At 40.2% G+C, this 20,000-nt stretch overlaps 1 protein-coding gene and 4 non-coding genes across 5 annotated transcripts; all 5 read right to left on the bottom strand.

The window, feature by feature from the left end:
* Nucleotides 1–4,079: 4,079 nt before the first annotated feature.
* On the bottom strand, nt 4,080–4,295 carry LOC141348530 (small nucleolar RNA U3). Its single transcript, XR_012357508.1, has one exon. It is a non-coding gene; the product is annotated as a small nucleolar RNA U3 (small nucleolar RNA).
* A 937-nt stretch (nt 4,296–5,232) lies between these two features.
* On the bottom strand, nt 5,233–5,372 carry LOC141285333 (U4 spliceosomal RNA). The gene has a single exon (XR_012338587.1). It is a non-coding gene; the product is annotated as a U4 spliceosomal RNA (small nuclear RNA).
* Nucleotides 5,373–5,947: 575 nt separating this feature from the next.
* Nucleotides 5,948–6,020, bottom strand: trnak-cuu (transfer RNA lysine (anticodon CUU)). The gene has a single exon. It is a non-coding gene; the product is annotated as a tRNA-Lys (tRNA).
* Nucleotides 6,021–7,282: 1,262 nt separating this feature from the next.
* Nucleotides 7,283–7,496, bottom strand: LOC141348603 (small nucleolar RNA U3). Its single transcript, XR_012357521.1, has one exon. It is a non-coding gene; the product is annotated as a small nucleolar RNA U3 (small nucleolar RNA).
* Nucleotides 7,497–10,627: 3,131 nt separating this feature from the next.
* LOC141322625 (uncharacterized) lies at nt 10,628–14,450 on the bottom strand. Its single transcript, XM_073833439.1, has 2 exons — nt 14,426–14,450; nt 10,628–12,800 (listed from the first exon to the last, which is right to left on the bottom strand). The coding sequence occupies exons 1-2, from the start codon at nt 14,448–14,450 to the stop codon at nt 10,990–10,992; spliced, it is 1,836 nt and encodes a 611-aa protein (XP_073689540.1). The 3' UTR covers nt 10,628–10,989.
* Between the last annotated feature and the right edge of the window lie 5,550 nt (nt 14,451–20,000).

The following is a 20,000-nucleotide window of genomic DNA, read 5'->3' as shown; positions in this document are numbered from 1 at the left end:
CGAAATTAATCGCATTTTAATCGCATATAAATATTTGACCTGAGAACAGTGAGAAGTAAGTTTTTTCATATGGATTTTTAGTTACCATTGAATAATGACTGAACACATAAACTGAAGCAACAAAATATTGTTTATTTTTGTTCAACCAAGTCCAACAGACCAGTGCAATATTGCCATTAACTGTAGCAATAGGATACAGCGTTTCCTATACCGAAAACATTTATTTCAGTTAAAAAATAAATCCAAAACTCTCTATTTTAACATTTTGAACAATAGGGCTTTACAATATTTTGCTATTTTTTTTTTTTTTTATAAATTCTTGTGTTTTAATTTTTCTCATAATCAAATGAAAGCATAAACATTTATTTATTTTTAATCAAATGAAAAATAAACCTTTTTAATTTTTGGCAAACAAACAGGTTTTCTGTTAAAATCAATACATAATAATAATCATAGTATTTTTTTCTACAATTAAGTGGTTAATCTTGTTGTTATATTTATTTTTATCATATATATTGTTTTTTGTCTATTTAAATAGGAATAGTGTTCGGTTTCATGTTAAACCGTACTTTTATTTTGACAGGTTGCCGTGAAGTTTCTGTGTGTAAAGTATGATATGATGCTAGTTTTCTCAAATGAAACGTTAAAAGTGACACTGACTGTAGCTTTGGAGATTGAGTCTATCTGTTCATGTGAGATACAAATGCCAAAAATTAACGGGAGCATCACGCGTGCAGTATAAAAAAACGCGTCTCTGCCATTCTAACATACAGAGGCAAACAGTGCAGGATTCATATTAAAACGGTCTTTTTGCATTTCAGTTTTCAGACACTAGTCCATATCGCAATTTGAATTAAGTGACAGACCAACTTTTGATTTATCAATCAAAAAATCGACGAATTTACGTGGCATTCCGCGCTATAGTAAATTCGTTTTTTATGAATGGAGTCCGCGATCCAGTCCGTGTTTTCTTGGAGGAGACATTGTAAACGCGCCCCCCTGAGATGATGGTACGGGAAACACTGGGATATTCAGAAATATACTAGCCTTCATTTCAGAAATTCAGGTACCCTATAGGTAGGTAGACCTTCTGTAAAAGCATTGAGGTGATACTTGAGGCTCGATGTCCTGCGGTGATATACGCATTCTGTTAGTTGGTGCTCCAGTATAATTGGTCCGCCGCTGAAACTCATCCAATGAGAAACGTTCCGCGGTGCAAAATTAAGTGCGATTAAAATTCGTTAAAAAAAATTTACGCGTTATTTTTGTGTAATTAATTAATCTAAATTAACGCGTTAAAGTCCCGGCCCTAGTAACAATACAACTTGCATAATAAAAAACACTCTTTAAATCTGACCTTTATACAATGGAAAAGTTATATGTAAAAAATGTAAACAATGATAATACTCTGAATAATAATATACCTTTTATAAAGACATATAAACTATTTTATAATTATATAACCTTTATCATTTTTATAAGACATCAATACAAATGTAAAGAACTATACTACTACTACTACTACTACTACTAATAATAATAATAATAATAATATAAACTTTTATAATCGTTATAAGATATAAATACTAATTTAAAAGAAGTATAATCCTATTAATAATAATAATAAAAATAATAATGATAATAATAAATACAAACTTATAATTTTTATAAGACAAAGCCAAGCATGCTGTCGGTTCTGAGGAGGTGGTGCAGCTGATGGCTGCTGGCCTTGCGGAAGGGAAGACCAATCCTGAGATTGCGGTGGTGGAGCCGATGACTGTTGGCCTGGCGGAAGGGAAGACCATCCCTGAGGCGGTGGTGGACCTAATGGCTGCTGGCCTTGCGGAAGGGAAGACCAATCCTGAGATTGCGGTGGTGGACCTAATGGCTGCTGGCCTTGCGGAAGGGAAGACCAATCCTGAGATTGCGGTGGTGGAGCCGATGACTGTTGGCCTGGCGGAAGGGAAGACCATCCCTGAGGCGGTGGTGGACCTAATGGCTGCTGGCCTTGCGGAAGGGAAGACCTATAGTAAAACCATGGTAAATGACGATAAACACAAGCACAACGTTTTTTGTTGTTGCTGTTCATTCAGATTTTCATTTATAGTAAGACTGTGTTCATACAGTTGTAATCGATCAGCCAAAAAACACAAAATGGTTACTACGCTTTCACTATAGTAAAAACACGGTAAATTGTCATAAGGAATGACTGCGCTTACAGCTGAAACACGTTTTCTTCTGATTTAAATCAAACTTCAGAACGTGTAAATAGAGTTTAATGAGTAAGATTACATTAAAACGGTGTTTCATTATGGGCAATTCATGAGTCAAAACTTTGTGAACGCCAAACACGGATGAAAGACGGACGAAAACGTAACGAGTTACCAATTGAGAACATTGTAAACAGAGAGGAAGAAAGTAGAAAACATGTATTACTTTGAAAAGTTATCATATATTTCGTTTACATATTGGACGAGGAGATGGCCACGGAAACAGACGATCCTGCTCCAGGTAGCGCCACAGAGACAGCTGTTGTGTGTCTGCTGCCGCCGGATCACGGTTGTAAAAGTTAGGGTTAGGGATTAGAATCGCACGTACTAACAGGCTGTTTTGAAAGATGTTTCCGGAGCTCGCAAAATCCACTTAGCCTGTGCGGCGAATTGGCACGCTGGAGCCCGCCACCCTGTTGGGAAGAAAGAGAGCAAACAGAGGCGCCCAACGTGGGGCTCGAACCCATGACCCTGAGATTAAGAGTCTCATGCTCTACAGACTGAGCTAGCCGGGCTGGTTGTGGCTTCCTTCACCGGGTCGGACGCAGTTTTCATCGGCTCCCAAATGACACAGGCGAAACGGAGGCTCTCGCGTTGTGCGAGACTGTCGAGCCGTCCCGTGGGTAGGGCTTAGAGCAGGCTTAGAGTTTTCTTCTGTCAGTTTTGACCCAATGTGTTTTTGGGAAGTGCAGTTTGACCAAGCAGTGCAGGCCAACAACATGTTCTGTCTTGCCGCGTGAAGGCGGTTCAATGCTTTGGACAGCGTATGGTTGAGATGTGATTTTCCACCAATTTGGGGCACCTTTCTTATGGAAATCAAGGATAAATCTATATAAGGATAAGGATAAATCTTCTATTTTTCGGTGGTCTTTTGAGAACACTAGATTTATATGTCAATTCCAACATAACACCAACTGTTACGCAACAGTCCCGGGATCGTTAATAGTTACGCCTCCAACATTTGCATCGCCCAATCATCGGTAACGTCAGTACATCAGTAAAACAAAGCAAGCCAGTGAAGGGACACGGTTAGCTTAATGCTAGCACTAGCCTGTTACATTGCAGTACAAAAGATATCACTTACCACATAAACAGAGAGATGACTGTGCTGATGATGGTGAATGATGGAGAAATAACTGCGCTGATGAAGGCGAATGATTTACAGATCCATAGTATCACCGAGAAGCAGCTGAACTTGTGTGGTAAGAAGAGCTCCCTCTGCATTATAACTTTACACAGAGCACATGGATCACAGTAATGAGACTAAAATATCTGCGATTCAAAACGGCAGATTCAACAAACCACATATTAAAAGCGGCTAGAGCTCCTAATTAAATATATATTTTTATCAATGTGCCAGCTATAGAGATGAGCAGCTCTGTGAAACAGCCAATTGGAGCAGAGCTCATTAATATTAATGAAGCTTCCAAAAAAGGCAATAACAGAGCATTTCATTCTAGGGACAAATCCTAGGGTTGTAAATGGTCCTGTAAAACCGTTTCTGGAGATTGTTTGCCCTTTCCTATGCCAAATACCTTCTATGTGGATATCAAAGAACAAATTAAAAAATTTTCTCAATGCATTTTTATGGCAACTTTAAGTTGATAGAACCAGCTGACATCTTATCCTGACATTCTGAATCTCAAGGATGGTGACACCCACCCACAAAAATGTAAAAAAAAAAAGTAGTTTCATCAGATATACACCAATTATGAGCTAAACAATTAATTACAAACAGAATCATATCCGTTGTTCAATTGATCGCAACTATTTGCAAGATTTTTAATCTGATATTTACAATTTTCAAAGACCACTCTGATCATACTCTCTTCTTCTATGCTGCATAAACGCCACACAGAAAGTTCATCAATGGTGTGGAACATATGAAATAAACAATTACTCCATACCCGATTCACGCTCAGAAAAGAGTATCAAAGCTCATCATCGTAGTTTGGGAGACACTACACTTTTGAAACAAATTTCCTAGTTAGAAACTATAGAAATGATTCCTGAAAGTATAATCTTGACCTCCATTTTGCAAAACCAGCTTAGGCGACTTCTGACACTTTGAGTCTCAGAGATGGTGACAACCTAACAACAGAGATGAGAAAAATTACATCTGAAACATCATGAGAGTCCTAAAATTTTTTTTGTAATTTTAGTCGGATGCAGTTTTCATCAGCCCCCAAATTACACAGGCGAAACTGAGGCTCTCGCGTTGTGCGAGACTGTCAACCCGTCCCGTGGGTAGGGCTTAAAGCAGGCTTAGAGATTTCTTCTGTCAGTTTTGACCCAATCTGTTTTTGGCAAGCGCAGTTTGACCCAGCAGTGCGGGCCAACAACATGTTCTGTTTTGCCGCGTGAAGGCGGTTCAATGCTTTGGACAGCGTATGGTTGAGTTGTGATTTTCCACCAATTTGGGGCACCTTTCTTATGGAAATCAAGGATGATTTCAAGGGAAATGGCAAACTGGTGTAGTGTTTGGCTAATAAGCTAAAGCTACAGAATCCACATTCGGCCGTAATCGGAGGTTACTACTAACGTTCGATTGTGTCTCATAGGGAGTTTGGCGCAGGGCCTCAGTGGAAAACAGGCCCTCGGCGGCTGAAAGAAAAGACGAAGAATGCATCCACATGCACATGAATCAGGAGTGTTAAATAAAGAAACCCTGCAAGATGAGGTGGTCCAGTGGTTAAGGCGGTGGAAGGCTAATACATTGTGCTCGACACGCACTGGAAGCTTTAGCGCCACTGAGAGCCCACCGGACCAGACAGGACCAACCTGTTTACGATGGGTAACGGTGAGCTGTAATTGCGCTGCAGTTTAACGATACCTGTCTTGGGAACATATTGACAAAACAACAAGCCTTCTGGCTCTGGCGCTCTATCACCAGTAGACAGCTTTTTGGCGAGGAAAAAAAACCTAAACGAAACAAGGCTATATTTCTCAACAAAACTCTAAGCCTCCAGAGAGGCTAGCAAAAATTGCCAAAGCTAACTGTATTTCAAGTCATCCTGGCGGGGTATTGGGTAAAGTTTTCAACCAGCAATGATCGCGCCTCGGATAAACCTCATTGGCTACAATATTGCCAGATAGAAGAATGCCAGAGACGGTCGTGACCTTTTCGTGCACCTACGTGGATGTGAACCGACAAGGTGGCAGCAAGCTTTAAACATGAACAGTCTCCTGGCACGGGTTGCTGCACCGTGTTTCCACGGAACAGATTAGAGGTGTGTAAAAGACGGCTCATTCACTATTCCCTCTGTGCTCAAAACAGCCTGCTGAAAGCACGGCAGCAGCAGGTGAAAAGGTCCGCAGCATGGCCTGTCTCAGTCAGCAAGGGGACGGGGTGGCCGAGTGGTTAAAGCGATGGACTGCTAATCCATTGTGCTCTGTGCAATGGTTGGAATCCCATTCTTGTCGTTCGGTTCCTTCAGCATTGGACCTTAATCCAGGTCCTGGGGACCCCATGCTAAACTTTTTGTGTGTCCTCCATATCTAACACACTCAGTTCAGTTCTTAGAGTTCTCTACTAATGAACTGATGATCTGAATCAGGAGTGCTAAATAAAATATGCCATGTAAAATGACGAGGTGGCGCTACCTGGAGCAGGATCGTCTGTTTCCGCGGCCGTCTCCTCGTCCAATCGCCGATCTCGCAGGTTGAGCCAAAAGAGGCGCCCAACGTGGGGCTCGAACCCACGACCCTGAGATTAAGAGTCTCATGCTCTACCGACTGAGCTAGCCGGGCTGGTTGTGGTTTCCTTCACCGGGTCGGAGGCAGTTTTCATCGGCTCCCAAATGACACAGGCGAAACGGAGGCTCTCGCGTTGTGCGAGACTGTCGAGCCGTCCCGTGGGTAGGGCTTAGAGCAGGCTTAGAGTTTTCTTCTGTCAGTTTTGACCCAATCTGTTTTTGGGAAGCGCAGTTTGACCCAGCAGTGCAGGCCAACAACATGTTCTGTCTTGCCGCGTGAAGGCGGTTCAATGCTTTGGACAGCGTATGGTTGAGATGTGATTTTCCACCAATTTGGGGCACCTTTCTTATGGAAATCAAGGATAAATCTATATAAGGATAAGGATAAATCTTCTATTTTTCGGTGGTCTTTTGAGAACACTAGATTTATATGTCAATTCCAACATAACACCGACTGTTACGCAACAGTCCCGGGATCGTTAATAGTTACGTCTCCAACATTTGCATCGCCCAATCATCGGTAACGTCAGTACATCAGTAAAACAAGGCAAGCCACTGAAGGGACACGGTTAGCTTAATCCTAGCACTAGCCTGTGCTACAGAGAGATGACTGTGCTGATGATGGTGAATGATGGAGAAATAACTGCGCTGATGATGGCGAATGATTTACAGATCCAGAGTATCACCGAGAAGCAGCTGAACTTGTGTGGTAAGAAGAGCTCCCTCTGCATTATAACTTTACACAGAGCACATGGATCACAGTAATGAGACTAAAATGTCTGCGATTCAAAACGGCAGATTCAACAAACCACATATTAAAAGCGGCTAGAGCTCCTAATTAAATATATATTTTTTATCAATGTGCCAGCTATAGAGATGAGCAGCTCTGTGAAACAGCCAATCGGAGCAGAGCTCATTAATATTCATGAAGCTTCCAAAAAAGGCAATAACAGAGCATTTCATTCTAGGGACAAATCCTAGGGTTGTAAATGGTCCTGTAAAACCGTTTCTGGAGATTGTTTGCCCTTTCCTATGCCTTATACCTTCTATGTAGATATCAAAGAACAAATTAAAATATTCTCTCAATGCATTTTATGGCAACTTTAGGTTGATAGAACCAGCTGACATCTTATCCTGACATTCTGAATCTCAAGGATGGTGACACCCACCAACAAAAATTTGAAAAAAAAAAAGTAGTTTCATCAGATATACACCAATTACGAGCTAAACAATTAATTACAAACAGAATCATATCCGATGTTCAATCGATCGCAACTACTCACAAAATTTCTAATCTGAGATTTACAGTTTTCAAAGACCACTCTGATCATACTCTCTTCTTCTATGCTGCATAAATGCCACACAGAATTCATCAATGGTGTGGAGCGCATGAAATAAAACATTACTCCACACCCGATTCACGCTCAGAAAAGAGCATCAAAGCTCATCATCGTAGTTTGGGAGACACTACACTTTTGAAACACATTTCCTAGTTAAAAACTATAGAAATGAGCCCTGAAAGTATAGCCTTGACCTCCATTTTGCAAAACCAGCTTAGGCGACTTCTGACACTTTGAGTCTCAGAGATGGTGACAACCTAACAACAGAGATGAGAAAAGTTACATCTGAAACATCATTAGAGTCCTAAATTTTTTTTTTCGTTCAGCATGAGGGATGGAAGCAGCTGGACTCTTAGAATGGCGTGTGAAGCCCTGTGAAGACTGGGGAAAAGGAGGTTTAGACTGATCTCCTTTTTCGCTGCCACTGTACTGACTAGCCTTCCAAGAGGACAGAACGTGATAGACCGGTGAAGAAGGCTCTTTCACTCTATCATCCTCTAGATTTTGGGCTAATTCAGACTTTGAATTCTCTTTGGTACTGTAGGTACAGTGTCGCTGGGTTCACTGTGTCGTTTTACATACTCTTCAGTACGTTGCCTAGGACTTTGCTGTGGAAGGTGGATAGATGAACTACAATGTGACTTTTTCATTTCTAGATCTGAGACAGCAGCTTCCATGACCTCTGCTTCTGCCATTGCAGCTTCCGCCTCTCTCTCCTTCTCGATTACGTCTAATGTTGCTTCAAGGCGAGCTTGATTTTAATTTCCATTTCTCTCTTTGCAAATGAGGCTCTTGCCTGAGCAGCTTCTGCCTTCGCTCTTGCTTTAGTTGCTGCCAGACTAAACGTGGACTTGCTGGAAGACACAGAGCGCCGGGATGGAGCTGAGTGACTTTTGTCATCTTCCATGACTGCAGTTGTCGTGTTAGCCTCTATGCCGTGGACAACAAGCACAGTGATTTTCTGCTTCCGTGATAAACAGCTCTTGTAAGAAGCTTGCCTTTTTACTGTACTGGCTTCATATCCAGCAAGCTAAACACTTCTACTCAATAAACGGACTTGAAACCTGGAAGTTGTGGCTCAGATGATTAACTGAGTAAAATGTGTAAAACTGTAAAATAAAACAAACCATTGTATAAATAAACTGTTACATGAAAAATGTTTATACAGTATAAATGTACTGCGAGATAAATGCTTATAAGAGCTTAAGCAGTTCAAAGATATTATAATATAAACAGAACTACGTATTTCACAATCACGTGTTATGAAAACATCTATTTCCACATGTAGTACCTGCTAGACATGCAGAATACCATAAATCAATGATAATCAAACTTTACTTACAGGCAGTGCCTCGTTAAGTGCTATTAATACGATGGAATGATGCAACAACATAAAAATGCGCTACCCTGTGCTGCGCACGCTATTCTTCTGAACCTGGAAACTGAATAACATAAATTCAAGCGGTAGAATACAAAATGTCCAGTAGGGGGAGCAAAAATGCTAAAATAGGCGAAGCCAGAACATCTTTGTTAATAAGTATTTGTAAGTAATTTTCAGTGGTATATTTGGCATTTAATAATTTATAGATTATATTCAATAGATAACACTTTTATGGGAACTTTTACAGCTTTGATTTTGTCGTTTAAATTCATTCACACTGTTTTGAGCGATTCACTGAATCGTTTTGCAAAGCACTTGATTAAATTGACTCTGAGTTTCAAAAAGCTCCGTTTCTCATCAACTAACCAGTGATTGAATTCGTGTTTACTGTAAACTGATTCACGAAAAAGGGAGCGAAATGAAAAGTATCGTGTTTGTTATTCACGTACAGATCACGTTCCTCACACACATAAAAAAAAAATAAAAAATTATATAAAATGTTTGATGAAACACTGCAAAGTTACAATGAATGATTATCAATTCATTTTACATCCTTGTAAAAACGATTATACTGCCTTAACGATTTCTAGAGTTTTAAACACTTTAAACTCTTAAAAACACCAACCTCTCTTCAGCCGAATCACAAACACCGGAGCGCAGTCTTATCGTCACATCACCAAAACAAAATAAAAGTCCTGTGTTGGCCATTAATACATTGTGTATGCAGAAAACATATACATAACAAACATATGTCCGCTGTATTCCGAGTTTAATTTGTGGTGAAATGGGTTTCAAGAAAGAAATAATAAGTTATTGCAAAAAATATTTCAAATTTATTAAGTATTATTTTATAAACTGTTGAATATTTTTTAAATCTATTTTGTATTTTACGCACCTTTTTATTGATATAGGTTTTTAATTTGATCATGTCCTCAGTGCAAAGTAATCCATTTATAATCCAGAAATATTAACCATGAAATTATAAAAAACTCAAAATATTTATAAATAATGTTATAGACTAGGCTAAACTGCAACTACTCATACATATAAAACTATAGTTATTTTTGTTACAATTTAAATACTTTACAGTGTCTCTAAAGTCACCTTCCACCCTGTTAGTATGTGCTTTATTCTCGCCTTTGAAAATAGACTGCAATGCAATTCCATTGAGAACATTTTCAGGAAGTGATATTGTTAATTTTTCCCACTTGAATTCAACTGTAAAAGAGATACAGCTTCCTGCACAACAGAGATATCCTGCATATAGATATGTTATGGACCACAGAATTGTGGACTTTATGATCTTCTTTGTGTTAACTTATTTTTAGATTCCTGCTGCTCCAGTAGCTCTGATCAACTTCTCCTCTGCTAAATCCAAAAAAAAAAAAAAAAAACTTGACTGTTACATTGATGGCAGGACAACTGAAAACCAGGTTGGGAAATAACTTTTATGCCCAAGAGTGAAGAGAGGGTCAGAAATATATGCTAGTTTTTTTTAGACTTTAAGCAAAAACTGTCCAAGGAGTGCAGCACTGATGGCTAGGGAGCCTTACTACAAAGAATTCATCCCCAAATCTAGTATGCTTCCTAAAACTGTTCTTGAATACAGAACACCAGAGACTCTGCAGCTACCCCCCAAAGAGCTTGGAGAGCTATGCCAGGTATTCCAGCTAGAAGAGCTCATCATATCCCAGGTCCAGGATTTGGCTTAAATACACTCCCCAGATTTTGTACCTCCCCCTGCCCCCTAAATAGGCCTATGTATATATTTCAATGTTCAATATTACAACTGTCTGTGGTATATGTTTTCTACCACTAGTCAGAAGCAATGCTCCTAATTTCACTTTATGATGAAAAATACAAAGACAATAAAGGCTTTTAATTCAATTCCATTGACAAGCTTTATTTAGTTGGCTTTCAAAATTATTTTTCTTATGCAAATACATCAGTTGACTACAAATGTTGTTAATAAAATATAAAAAGTAAAGATAATGTTTTAATAAAAAAGTAACATTTAATAATGACTCAAAGCAAAATTATCATTAACTACTTAAAGTAAAAGTGAAAACTAATGAGATTGATCTCTCTCCTTCTAATTTACCAGTAGGGATGGGTATACATATACAGTACATGCCAGACCAGTATGTGTAAATCTGCCAGAGATATTCTGCATGACTGTGAATAAAAGATGATTGAATAAAATGCTTCTCATGTGCAGTGCAATGATATGGTTATTTTCCAGGGTGAATCCTCTCATGTGTTTTCAGATATGATGACTGACTAAATCTCTTGTAGTGTGAGCATTAATAAGCTTTCTCTCCAGTGTGGATCCTCTCATGTGTTTTCAAATGTACTGACCGACTAAATCTCTTGTTGCAGTGTAAACACTCATAAGGTTTCTCTCCAGTGTGGATCCTCTCATGTGTTTTCAAATGTACTGACCGACTAAATCTCTTGTTGCAGTGTGAACACTCATAAGGTTTCTCTCCAGTGTGGATCCTCTCATGTATTTTCAGATATGATGATTGTTTAAATCTTTTGTTGCAGTGTGAACACTCATAAGGTTTCTCTCCAGTGTGGATCCTCTCATGTGTTTTCAAATGTCCTGATTGACTAAATCTCTTGTTGCAGTGTAAACACTCATAAGGTTTCTCTTCAGTGTGGATCCTCTCATGTAATTTCAAATGTACTGACTGACGAAATCTCTTGTTGCAGTGTAAACACTCATAAGGTTTCTCTCCATTGTGGATCCTCTCATGTAATTTCAGAGATGATGACTGATTAAATCTCTTGTTGCAGTTTGTACACTCAAAAGGTTTCTCTCCAGTGTGGATCATCTCATGTGTTTTCAAATTTACTGACAAAATCTCTTGTTGCAGTGTGAACACATTAGGTTTCTCACCAGTGTGGATCCTCTCATGTGTTTTCAAATGTACTGACCGACTAAATGTCTTGTTGCAGTGTGAACACTCATAAGGTTTCTCTCCAGTGTGGATCCTCTCATGTATTTTCAGATATGATGATTGTTTAAATCTCTTGTTGCAGTGTGAACACTCATAAGGTTTCTCTCCAGTGTGGATCCTCTCATGTGTTTTCAAATGTACTGACTGATGAAATCTCTTGCTGCAGTGTGAACACTCATAAGGTTTCTCTTCAGTGTGGATCCTCTCATGTCTTGTTAGACATGCTGATTGATTAAATCTTTTGTTGCAGTGTGAACACTCATAAGGTTTCTCTCCAGTGTGAATCCTCTCATGTATTTTCAAATGTACTGACTGACTAAATCTCTTGTTGCAGTGTAAACACTCATAAGGTTTCTCTCCATTGTGGATCCTCTCATGTAATTTCAGAGATGCTGACTGATTAAATCTCTTGTTGTAGTTTGTACACTCAAAAGGTTTCTCTCCAGTGTGGATCATCTCATGTGTTTTCAAATTTACTGACGAAATCTCTTGTTGCAGTGTGAACACATTAGGTTTCTCACCAGTGTGGATCCTCTCGTGTATTTTCAGGTCTCCTGACTGACTAAATCTCTTGTTACACTGTGAACACTTATAAGAATTCTCTCCAGTGTGGATCAACTTATGCAATTTTAAATAAGTTACTGAAGTAGAAATCTTTTCACACTTAGAACACATGGATTCTCTCACACCAGTATTTATATTCTCATATACTTGCAAACTTTGTAGATGCCAAAAATTCTTACCACACAAATGGCATGATTGTGGCTTCACCTTTGTATGAACTTTCAAGTGATTTCTCAGACCTGAAGCTGTTAAATACACTTTACCACACTGATCACATGTGTACTGCTTCTCTCTAGTGTGGATGTTCATGTGCTCCTTAAGGCTTGATGAGTGTGAAAAACTCTTCCCACATTGATCACAAGTAAATGGTTTTTCTTCAGTATGAATTTTCATGTGGCGCTCAAGATCTGTTTTTCTTGCGAAACTCTTTCCACACTTAGTGCAGGTGGAACATTTCTCTGCTCTTCTTTTCTTTAAATCTTTCTGTTTGGCTTGAGAGCAACTCAAAGGTCTTTCTCCAGTTTTCAAATGATTTTCCTCTTCAACTTGACTTGATTCTTCATTCTCCTCTTTTTCTTTAATCAACTCTGAAATAAAAGTAAGAAGGGTTAATTTTCAGTAACTTGTTATAAGCTGAAAAACATGAAAAAACTAACATTTGAGAGCAGTGCCAATAAGTCCTACAGATGGTGTCGCCAGAAGCAGATTTGGTAGAGGTGGTGTGTGGGATATCAATAACAAAGATAATTTAAAGGGGCATATGATGCGGTTTCCTTTGGAGTGTTACAAGCTGTTTCTGCATTAGATAAGATTTGTGAAGCTGCAAAGCTTAAAGTCTCAAAACCAAATAGATATTTATTATAAGTTGAAGGTCCCATATTGTCAAAATCGAAATTTTCTGGCTTTTTTCATGATAACTGAGGTCTAGGGGCTATGTAACTACCATATAAGTTTCAAAACAGTCAATCCACAGTAAACTGCACACAGCCTGCTTAAAGTAGCTGTTCCTTTTCACAAGACGCTGTGACTTCTGTAAAAATGTGACGTCCGATCTACTCAGTCACCACCTTTAGTCACCACCTTGAACACCAACCACCATCCCACCCTCCTTTTGTCAAACCCGGACAACATCGCGTCCATTTCATTGCTAAGCAACAACACAAAAACGAGACTAGTGTTACGTCAACTTCAGCCTCTTTCACACAGCTATTCCGGAAAATACACGGATAATGTGTTCTAGAGTCCTGCGCAGGAATGTTTTCTTTATCCCGCACCCTCGGCCGCCCCTGCCGAATTTCTGACCATTACCGCCCGCTCCCGCAACGTGTGTGTTACACTCCCGCAATATGTATTTCCACTCCCGCCTGCACCTGCAAAACTCTGAGAATTTAATCCCGCACGATAATAGAGATGCATTGATTTTGTGTCTTCTCCCGTCCCGCAGGAATTTTTTTTTTTAAGTATTTGTATTGCTATTATTCAAGAAATTCATTTTTTTTTCTTTCCCTGGCCTGCATGTATTCTGACGCACTGTTAGGGAAGATAAAGAGTAGCCTGGGCTAGCGGGGACATCTAAAATGCTTAGGATACCGTGCATTTCTTTAGACTTCAAGTACTTAGATTTTGGCTATTGAAGTATTCCGTAGGCTTGATTGGTCCTGGTGTAAATGTGCAAAAAGCATGTCTGATAGCAGCTAGCCTATGAGAACACAGAAAGACAAAACACACAATACATTTGAATATAATTTCATTTTTTAATGAAAAATGTTGCACCATCACACGGCACATAAAAATAGAATGCTTTGCAAACAAATACAATGATAAACTACATGAAAACAGCAGTTTTGCAATTATTAACCAAAGCCAGATGTCACAGGTATTCTGTTTGAAAAAATGCAAATAAGAATAAAAACATTCAGACTTAGGCAGCCTGCTCAATAACACTGCTCAATAGCATCTTCATCACGCCTCTTGACCTACTGTAATTAACAAATGGCAACGAGAGGCTGTGCTCAGAAAACAAAACAAATAAAATAAAATAAACAATGTTAACAAATTAATTTAACAAATGAATCACTTTGCAATTCTGTTTTATTAAAAAATTTCAGGAAGAGCTCGTACAGATAATTAACACAGCCAATTCACCATCAGCAATCACATTCCCTATCCAAGCAATACAAGAGAATTCCTTTAAATACCCAAGCAATCTTACCTTCATCATCTCTAGTTTTCAGCATTGGCACTCCCAATCGCCGCAAATATGTCAGAGATTGAAATGTCCTCCGGGGATTATTCCACGGATACGACGATCCTGCAGCACCTCCAGCGACCGTCCAGGTCGCCGCTCAGACCACCAGCACTCCGCAGGATCCAACAACCGAGCCCGCGGCTGCATCGCGGGGCCGCAGGCCCTCTCGCGCCGCCGCTGCTTACACTCCAAGACGCCAGATCACGCCATCTCCACCACCTTCCAGGCGTCAGACATCTTCCCCAGCGTCCTCTTACGCTACAGCCCTCTCCTCCGCCCCAGCACAAGGTGCTCGCCAGCTCCGGTGTCGTCGTCCCACGCCGTTCCTCCAAAGCGGATCTCCTCGGCCTCTACGCATCTCTCCAACCGAAGGAGAAATCCAAGTCCACCCCTCCCTCCAGGGCCTCAGGCAGAGCGCGCACGGGCCGCAGCGCTCCCTACTCTATGCCAGGACGCCTTTCCTCCTCCTCAGACCCGCTCTTCCTTCTCATTAGCCTCAGCCACGCCCCTTCCAGCCTCTCCAAAATGCCCAACAGCCCAGACCCCAGACAACCTATCACCTTAAAAATTTTGAACAAATGCATCTCCACCCTCCGTAAAGGTTACCATTTTATCCTCACTGCCCGCACATTAGACGCCATGTTTATCCTGGCTTTCTTCGGTTTACTCAGATGCTCTGAGCTTGCCATTACATCTGGCTTCAATCCACCCATCCACCCAACTATCTCTGATCTAGCAGTGCTAGACGGTGAAACCATCTCTTACTTCATAAAACAAAGTGAGACAGACCAAACTAAGAAAGGCCACTTCATCTATATTTTTAACCTTCAATCACCCCTCCAGCCACTTCAAACCCTTCTAGCCTTCCTCCAGCTCAGGAAATCCCAATCCAAACTCCCTTCCGACCTTCTCTTTACAGACTTCAACCGCCCCGCCACACGCTTCTGGTTCCAAGAGAACCTTAAGTCTGTCTTGCTTCTCTCTGGTACCCCAGCTGACAACTTTTCCAGCCATTCTTTCCGCATAGGCGCAGCAGCCACAGCCGCTCAAAAAGGCTTCTCCCAACAGCAGATCCAAGCACTTGGCCACTGGTCTTCAGAAGCTTTCAGGAGCTACATCCGAGCAAGGCTCCTTCATCAAGGAAACCAACCAAACCCTAGTCGTCCAACCCGTTTTAACGCCAGCCTACTCCCGTCCACTTGATCTCTAGCCCACTTTAACCATCCCCTCTGTGTCCCACTCCCACGGTACCTCTCACCTCCTTTCCTCCACTGCCACAAAATGTGCCCGCCCCTGCTGGAGCCCCCCTCCCCCTCCCCCTATTCCCCTTATGCGCAGCAATGCCCGTCCCCTGCTTATTCCCCTTGTGCGCATCAATGCCTGCCCCCGCTGGAGCCCCCCATTTATTCCCCTTATGCGCAGCAATGCCCTCTCCCGCTGGAGCCCCTCGCTTATTCCCCTTACGCGCAGCAATGCCCTCGCCTGCTGGAGCCCCCCGCTTATTCCCCTTATGTGCAGCACTGCCCACTCCCACGAGAGTGCCATTCATAAATTCCCCACTGCCACAAGTTTCAATCCCGCAGAAGGCTTTCTTCTAGAGCTCGGAGCCCTCTCCCGGACAGCACGACAAACACGCTTAACTTTTACGCTGTTTATTATATGTAAGCGCCAACTCGTGAAGTGATGTTTTATTAACAAATTTCGGGAGGAGCTCGCACAGATAATTAACAAGGCCAATTCACCATCAGCAATCACACTGCCTATCCAAGAACTACAAGAGAATCCCTTTAAATAGCCAAGCAGTCTTATCTTCATCATCTCTAGTTTTCAGCATCCCTAAATGATTACCGAGCTCGGAGCCCTCTCCTGGACAGCACGCCAAACACGCTTAAATCAACACTAAGTAACTTTTCCCTCAATGCTCCCATTACAGGTTGGAAGCGGATTTGTTAACACTAAAGTTTTTTTTTTTACCTTAAAAAAATGTTTCCGAACTCGTGTCAGTGGTTCATCAACTCATAACAGGGTGAAACGGCACTTTCGTATTTCCTTTGCGACCCTCTATCGGCCATAACAGCACTATGTAAGTTTGGGTTGTCGGGTCATGGTTTTGTAGTTCAAATAAGACTACAAATGCGACTTGCTATACGGCAGGCTTCACAAAAGGTTTTCATACTTTCATAGTCATACAACATACTCTACCTTGTTAAAAAGCCGATCCTGGATAGCCTCAAAACAATAACGTGCATGTGACACGACAGTAGGCTAAATTATTGGACAATTCCCCTTCCAACGAGTCCGACCCGAAGCCCATCTTTTTTTCCGACAAACAGCTTATACTGTAACAGCCATTAAATTAGACCAGATTTGTATTTAATAGAAAGTTTATGTTTTTTCCTTTAGTTTTTTTTCTTTTTATCAGAATAATTTAGAGAAATGTTTGGAGTTTTTTGTTTGTTTGTTTGTTTTTTAAATGTAAGTTTTAGTTTTTTTAAGTGACATAGATATCCAGGCGGTATATGGTCCACAGTGAGTTTACTCAATTTAACCTATATATCAAATCAACACTTGACTAGTCTACAATGCAATGCACAGATATAAAACAAACATCAATAAAAGTTTATACATTTAAAGTTTATTATCACCATCTCAGAACAAAGGCATTTTGAACAGGGCAGGCAGCTCTGCTGCGCAAAAAACAGAACATACAAAGTCGCAGTGGTAAAGTAAACGAATAATGAACAAATATATAAAGTAGTGTTGTCAAAAATATCGATATTCCGATAAATATCGATACTGAAATATCTGAACGATACCAATACTAATTTCCCAAAGTATCGATACTAGCCGAGCTGTCACTTTCACTTCTCCACAAAGGTGAGTTGACAAACACCACACGTGACCGCAGTGCCTGTCTCGTCTCACCCCGCGTCCGGCTTTGTTTGATAAAGAACACAGCAGGAGTGCTATCTGGAAATAATTCGGATATGAAACAAATGAACATGGAAAGCCGAAGTACACAAGCAAGCCAATATGTAAGAGTTGCTACAGAGCAGTGCTAACAAAAGGCGCTAACACCACTAATTTTGCAAAGCACCTGAAAGACAGACACCCGGATTTTTATAAAGAAGAACTGTTCTCATTTTAACATTACTGAATCATTAAATAATTGTTGCTGATTTGAGTGTTGTCCCGTTTCTTACCACAGTTCGTTAATATAATCAGATTGAGGAATCTTAGACGAGTAAATACTTTAACTGCGGTCAAATGTAAATTAACTGCGCTTATTTAACTTTATTTTTAAAAAATCATTACTTAAATTCTGCGATTTGTCTTAATGTCAATCCAGTGAGCAACTGAACATTTTTTTCATGTGTGATGCACGCATGTTTGCTTGCGCTGATCGTTGATTATGAATCCGGCATTAAAATCTGTTCATCAAATAATGTTAATCTATTATCCAGCATTTATGAACGATGAGCAATGCATTTGTTACAGAATATTTGAATCTTTGATAACGGTAGGTAATAAAAATACAACGGATCATGTTTGCTCTGGTCCAATAAAAAATATAACAGATATAACTTTGGATTTTAATTAATGTATTAGTAAATTATAGTTTAAATTAACAGTTAACTAAGATTTATAAATTGTTTTAAAAGTATTTTTCATTATTTATTCATGTTAACTAACAAATATCTTTTACCATTAACTTAAATTCTAAGATTATTAAGATAGTTTAGTTAATTAAGTTAATTAATAAAGTGTGGGTTAAAAAGAAAAAAAAAGTTTACGACCTACACTACCAGTTGTATTTGAACAGCGAATAAAGTATGAAGCTCTAACTCAAATGAAGCTAAGAAGCTGAACAGGGCTGTAGCAGTGTACAAATGCATACCTCATTGTCATGTTCTATATTTCTCTTTAAATTAAAAAAGAAATTTACCTCCCTAATATTGTGGCAGTTTTTTTCTCTGTGGTATCGAAAATAGTATCGATAGTATCAATATTTTTTCAAGGTATCGTATCGAAGTTAGAAATTCCAGTATCGTGACAACACTAATATAAAGAATAAAAAATAATATAGAAAACTTCAAAAACACAACTTTACCACGTGGCTGGAAATCTCTGTGCTCCGCAGAGTATGTGAGCGGAGTGGAGCAGCAACAATTTTCCCCAGCGCTCCTTGCATTTAATAATCGCTCCGCTCCAGCTCCACTCCTCGCTCACTGATATCAGAAACACCGCTCCGCGTCAGTATGTTTTGTATATAATTCAGTATATTTGAAATGTAACAGTCCTGTTCATAAAATATAATAAAATAAAATAACAGGAGAGTTTCAAACACTAGTGTGCAATATTTGTTCCGACCACAGCTAATAATTGTCAGCATTAAAAGAGTATTGCTGCTTTATCCAGTGCAAAGTTTGTAATGAAAATACGTTTATCAGTTATTTTACCTACAGATTACATTATTTCTGATTTGAGTAATCCATCTCTAACACGCTAGCTAAACATGTTTAACATATGATTTCCTGCTTAATGTGCAGTTATATTATGGACCATTGGCATGAATTGTGCATGATGGAGCGGTGGTGGAGCGCTCTTGGAGAGTGTGAAAACCATGAGGCTCCGACTTTTAAAGATTCAAAATCACACCGCTCCACTCCGCGCTCCACTCATACTCTGCTATGCGCGAGTTAGGCATCACCGGCGCTTCCGGGGACCGCACGCATTAAATCTCATTAAACTTTTTTTTTTTTTTTTTCTAAAGCAGGCGTGAAAATTGGCCCGAAACCCGGCCCTAGGGGCAAAAAAAAGTTGGGCCCGCGACGTGCTCGGGCTCAAATGCAGGGCTCTAAAGCACGCTGCTTGGGTCTGGGTTATCAGAGAGCCGGGAGCTGAGATATTCAGCCATTTCATTATCCACCGGCTTTGGCACTGAAGCAACGGATGTATCGTCTTTCCAATCTGCGAATCGGTCTGTGCTTTGCTTTTTGGTCCGATCCAGCAGTGTTTTGGTTTTTTTTGCCGCCCATACCCGCACGCAGCAAAGTTCAAACCACCCGCTCCCGCGAGATTTGCGTTGGGTCCTAATCCCAATGCAGCCCTCTAATGTGTTCCATGATTTGTTCCGGAATTGTTTAATTTGGTTCATTCACAAAAATGTGACATTTGGATGTGAGATGTAATGTGACGCGTACATTTCACAACACTTATACCTGACGAACAATCTATGCTTTGGTGCAGATAGTGAGGAGCTAAATGCTGCTTCATTCCAGTTTGCATATATTTTTTCGTCGTAAAGAGTCGCAGGGTAACGTGCATCATCAGTACAACACTGCCTTTATGGCATTTGGTTCTGGCTTTTGTTCACACAGCACTCATACCCGTAATTTTCCGGAATCAGCGCTCATTGTGAAAGGGGGAAACATTAATGATCATTCTGAAATATCCTGTTGAGTATCACCAAGCCACAGCAAGCTCTGGGCTAGGCTAAAGCATACATGACCGTAGTTACTTAAGGTTGGCCTGGCTG

Source organism: Garra rufa, chromosome 1, assembly GCF_049309525.1.
Source record: "Garra rufa chromosome 1, GarRuf1.0, whole genome shotgun sequence".
Taxonomy (NCBI): Eukaryota; Metazoa; Chordata; class Actinopteri; order Cypriniformes; family Cyprinidae; genus Garra; species Garra rufa.
The sequence above is the reverse complement of the archived record's forward strand: the minus strand, read 5'-3'. Positions and strand labels throughout refer to the sequence as shown.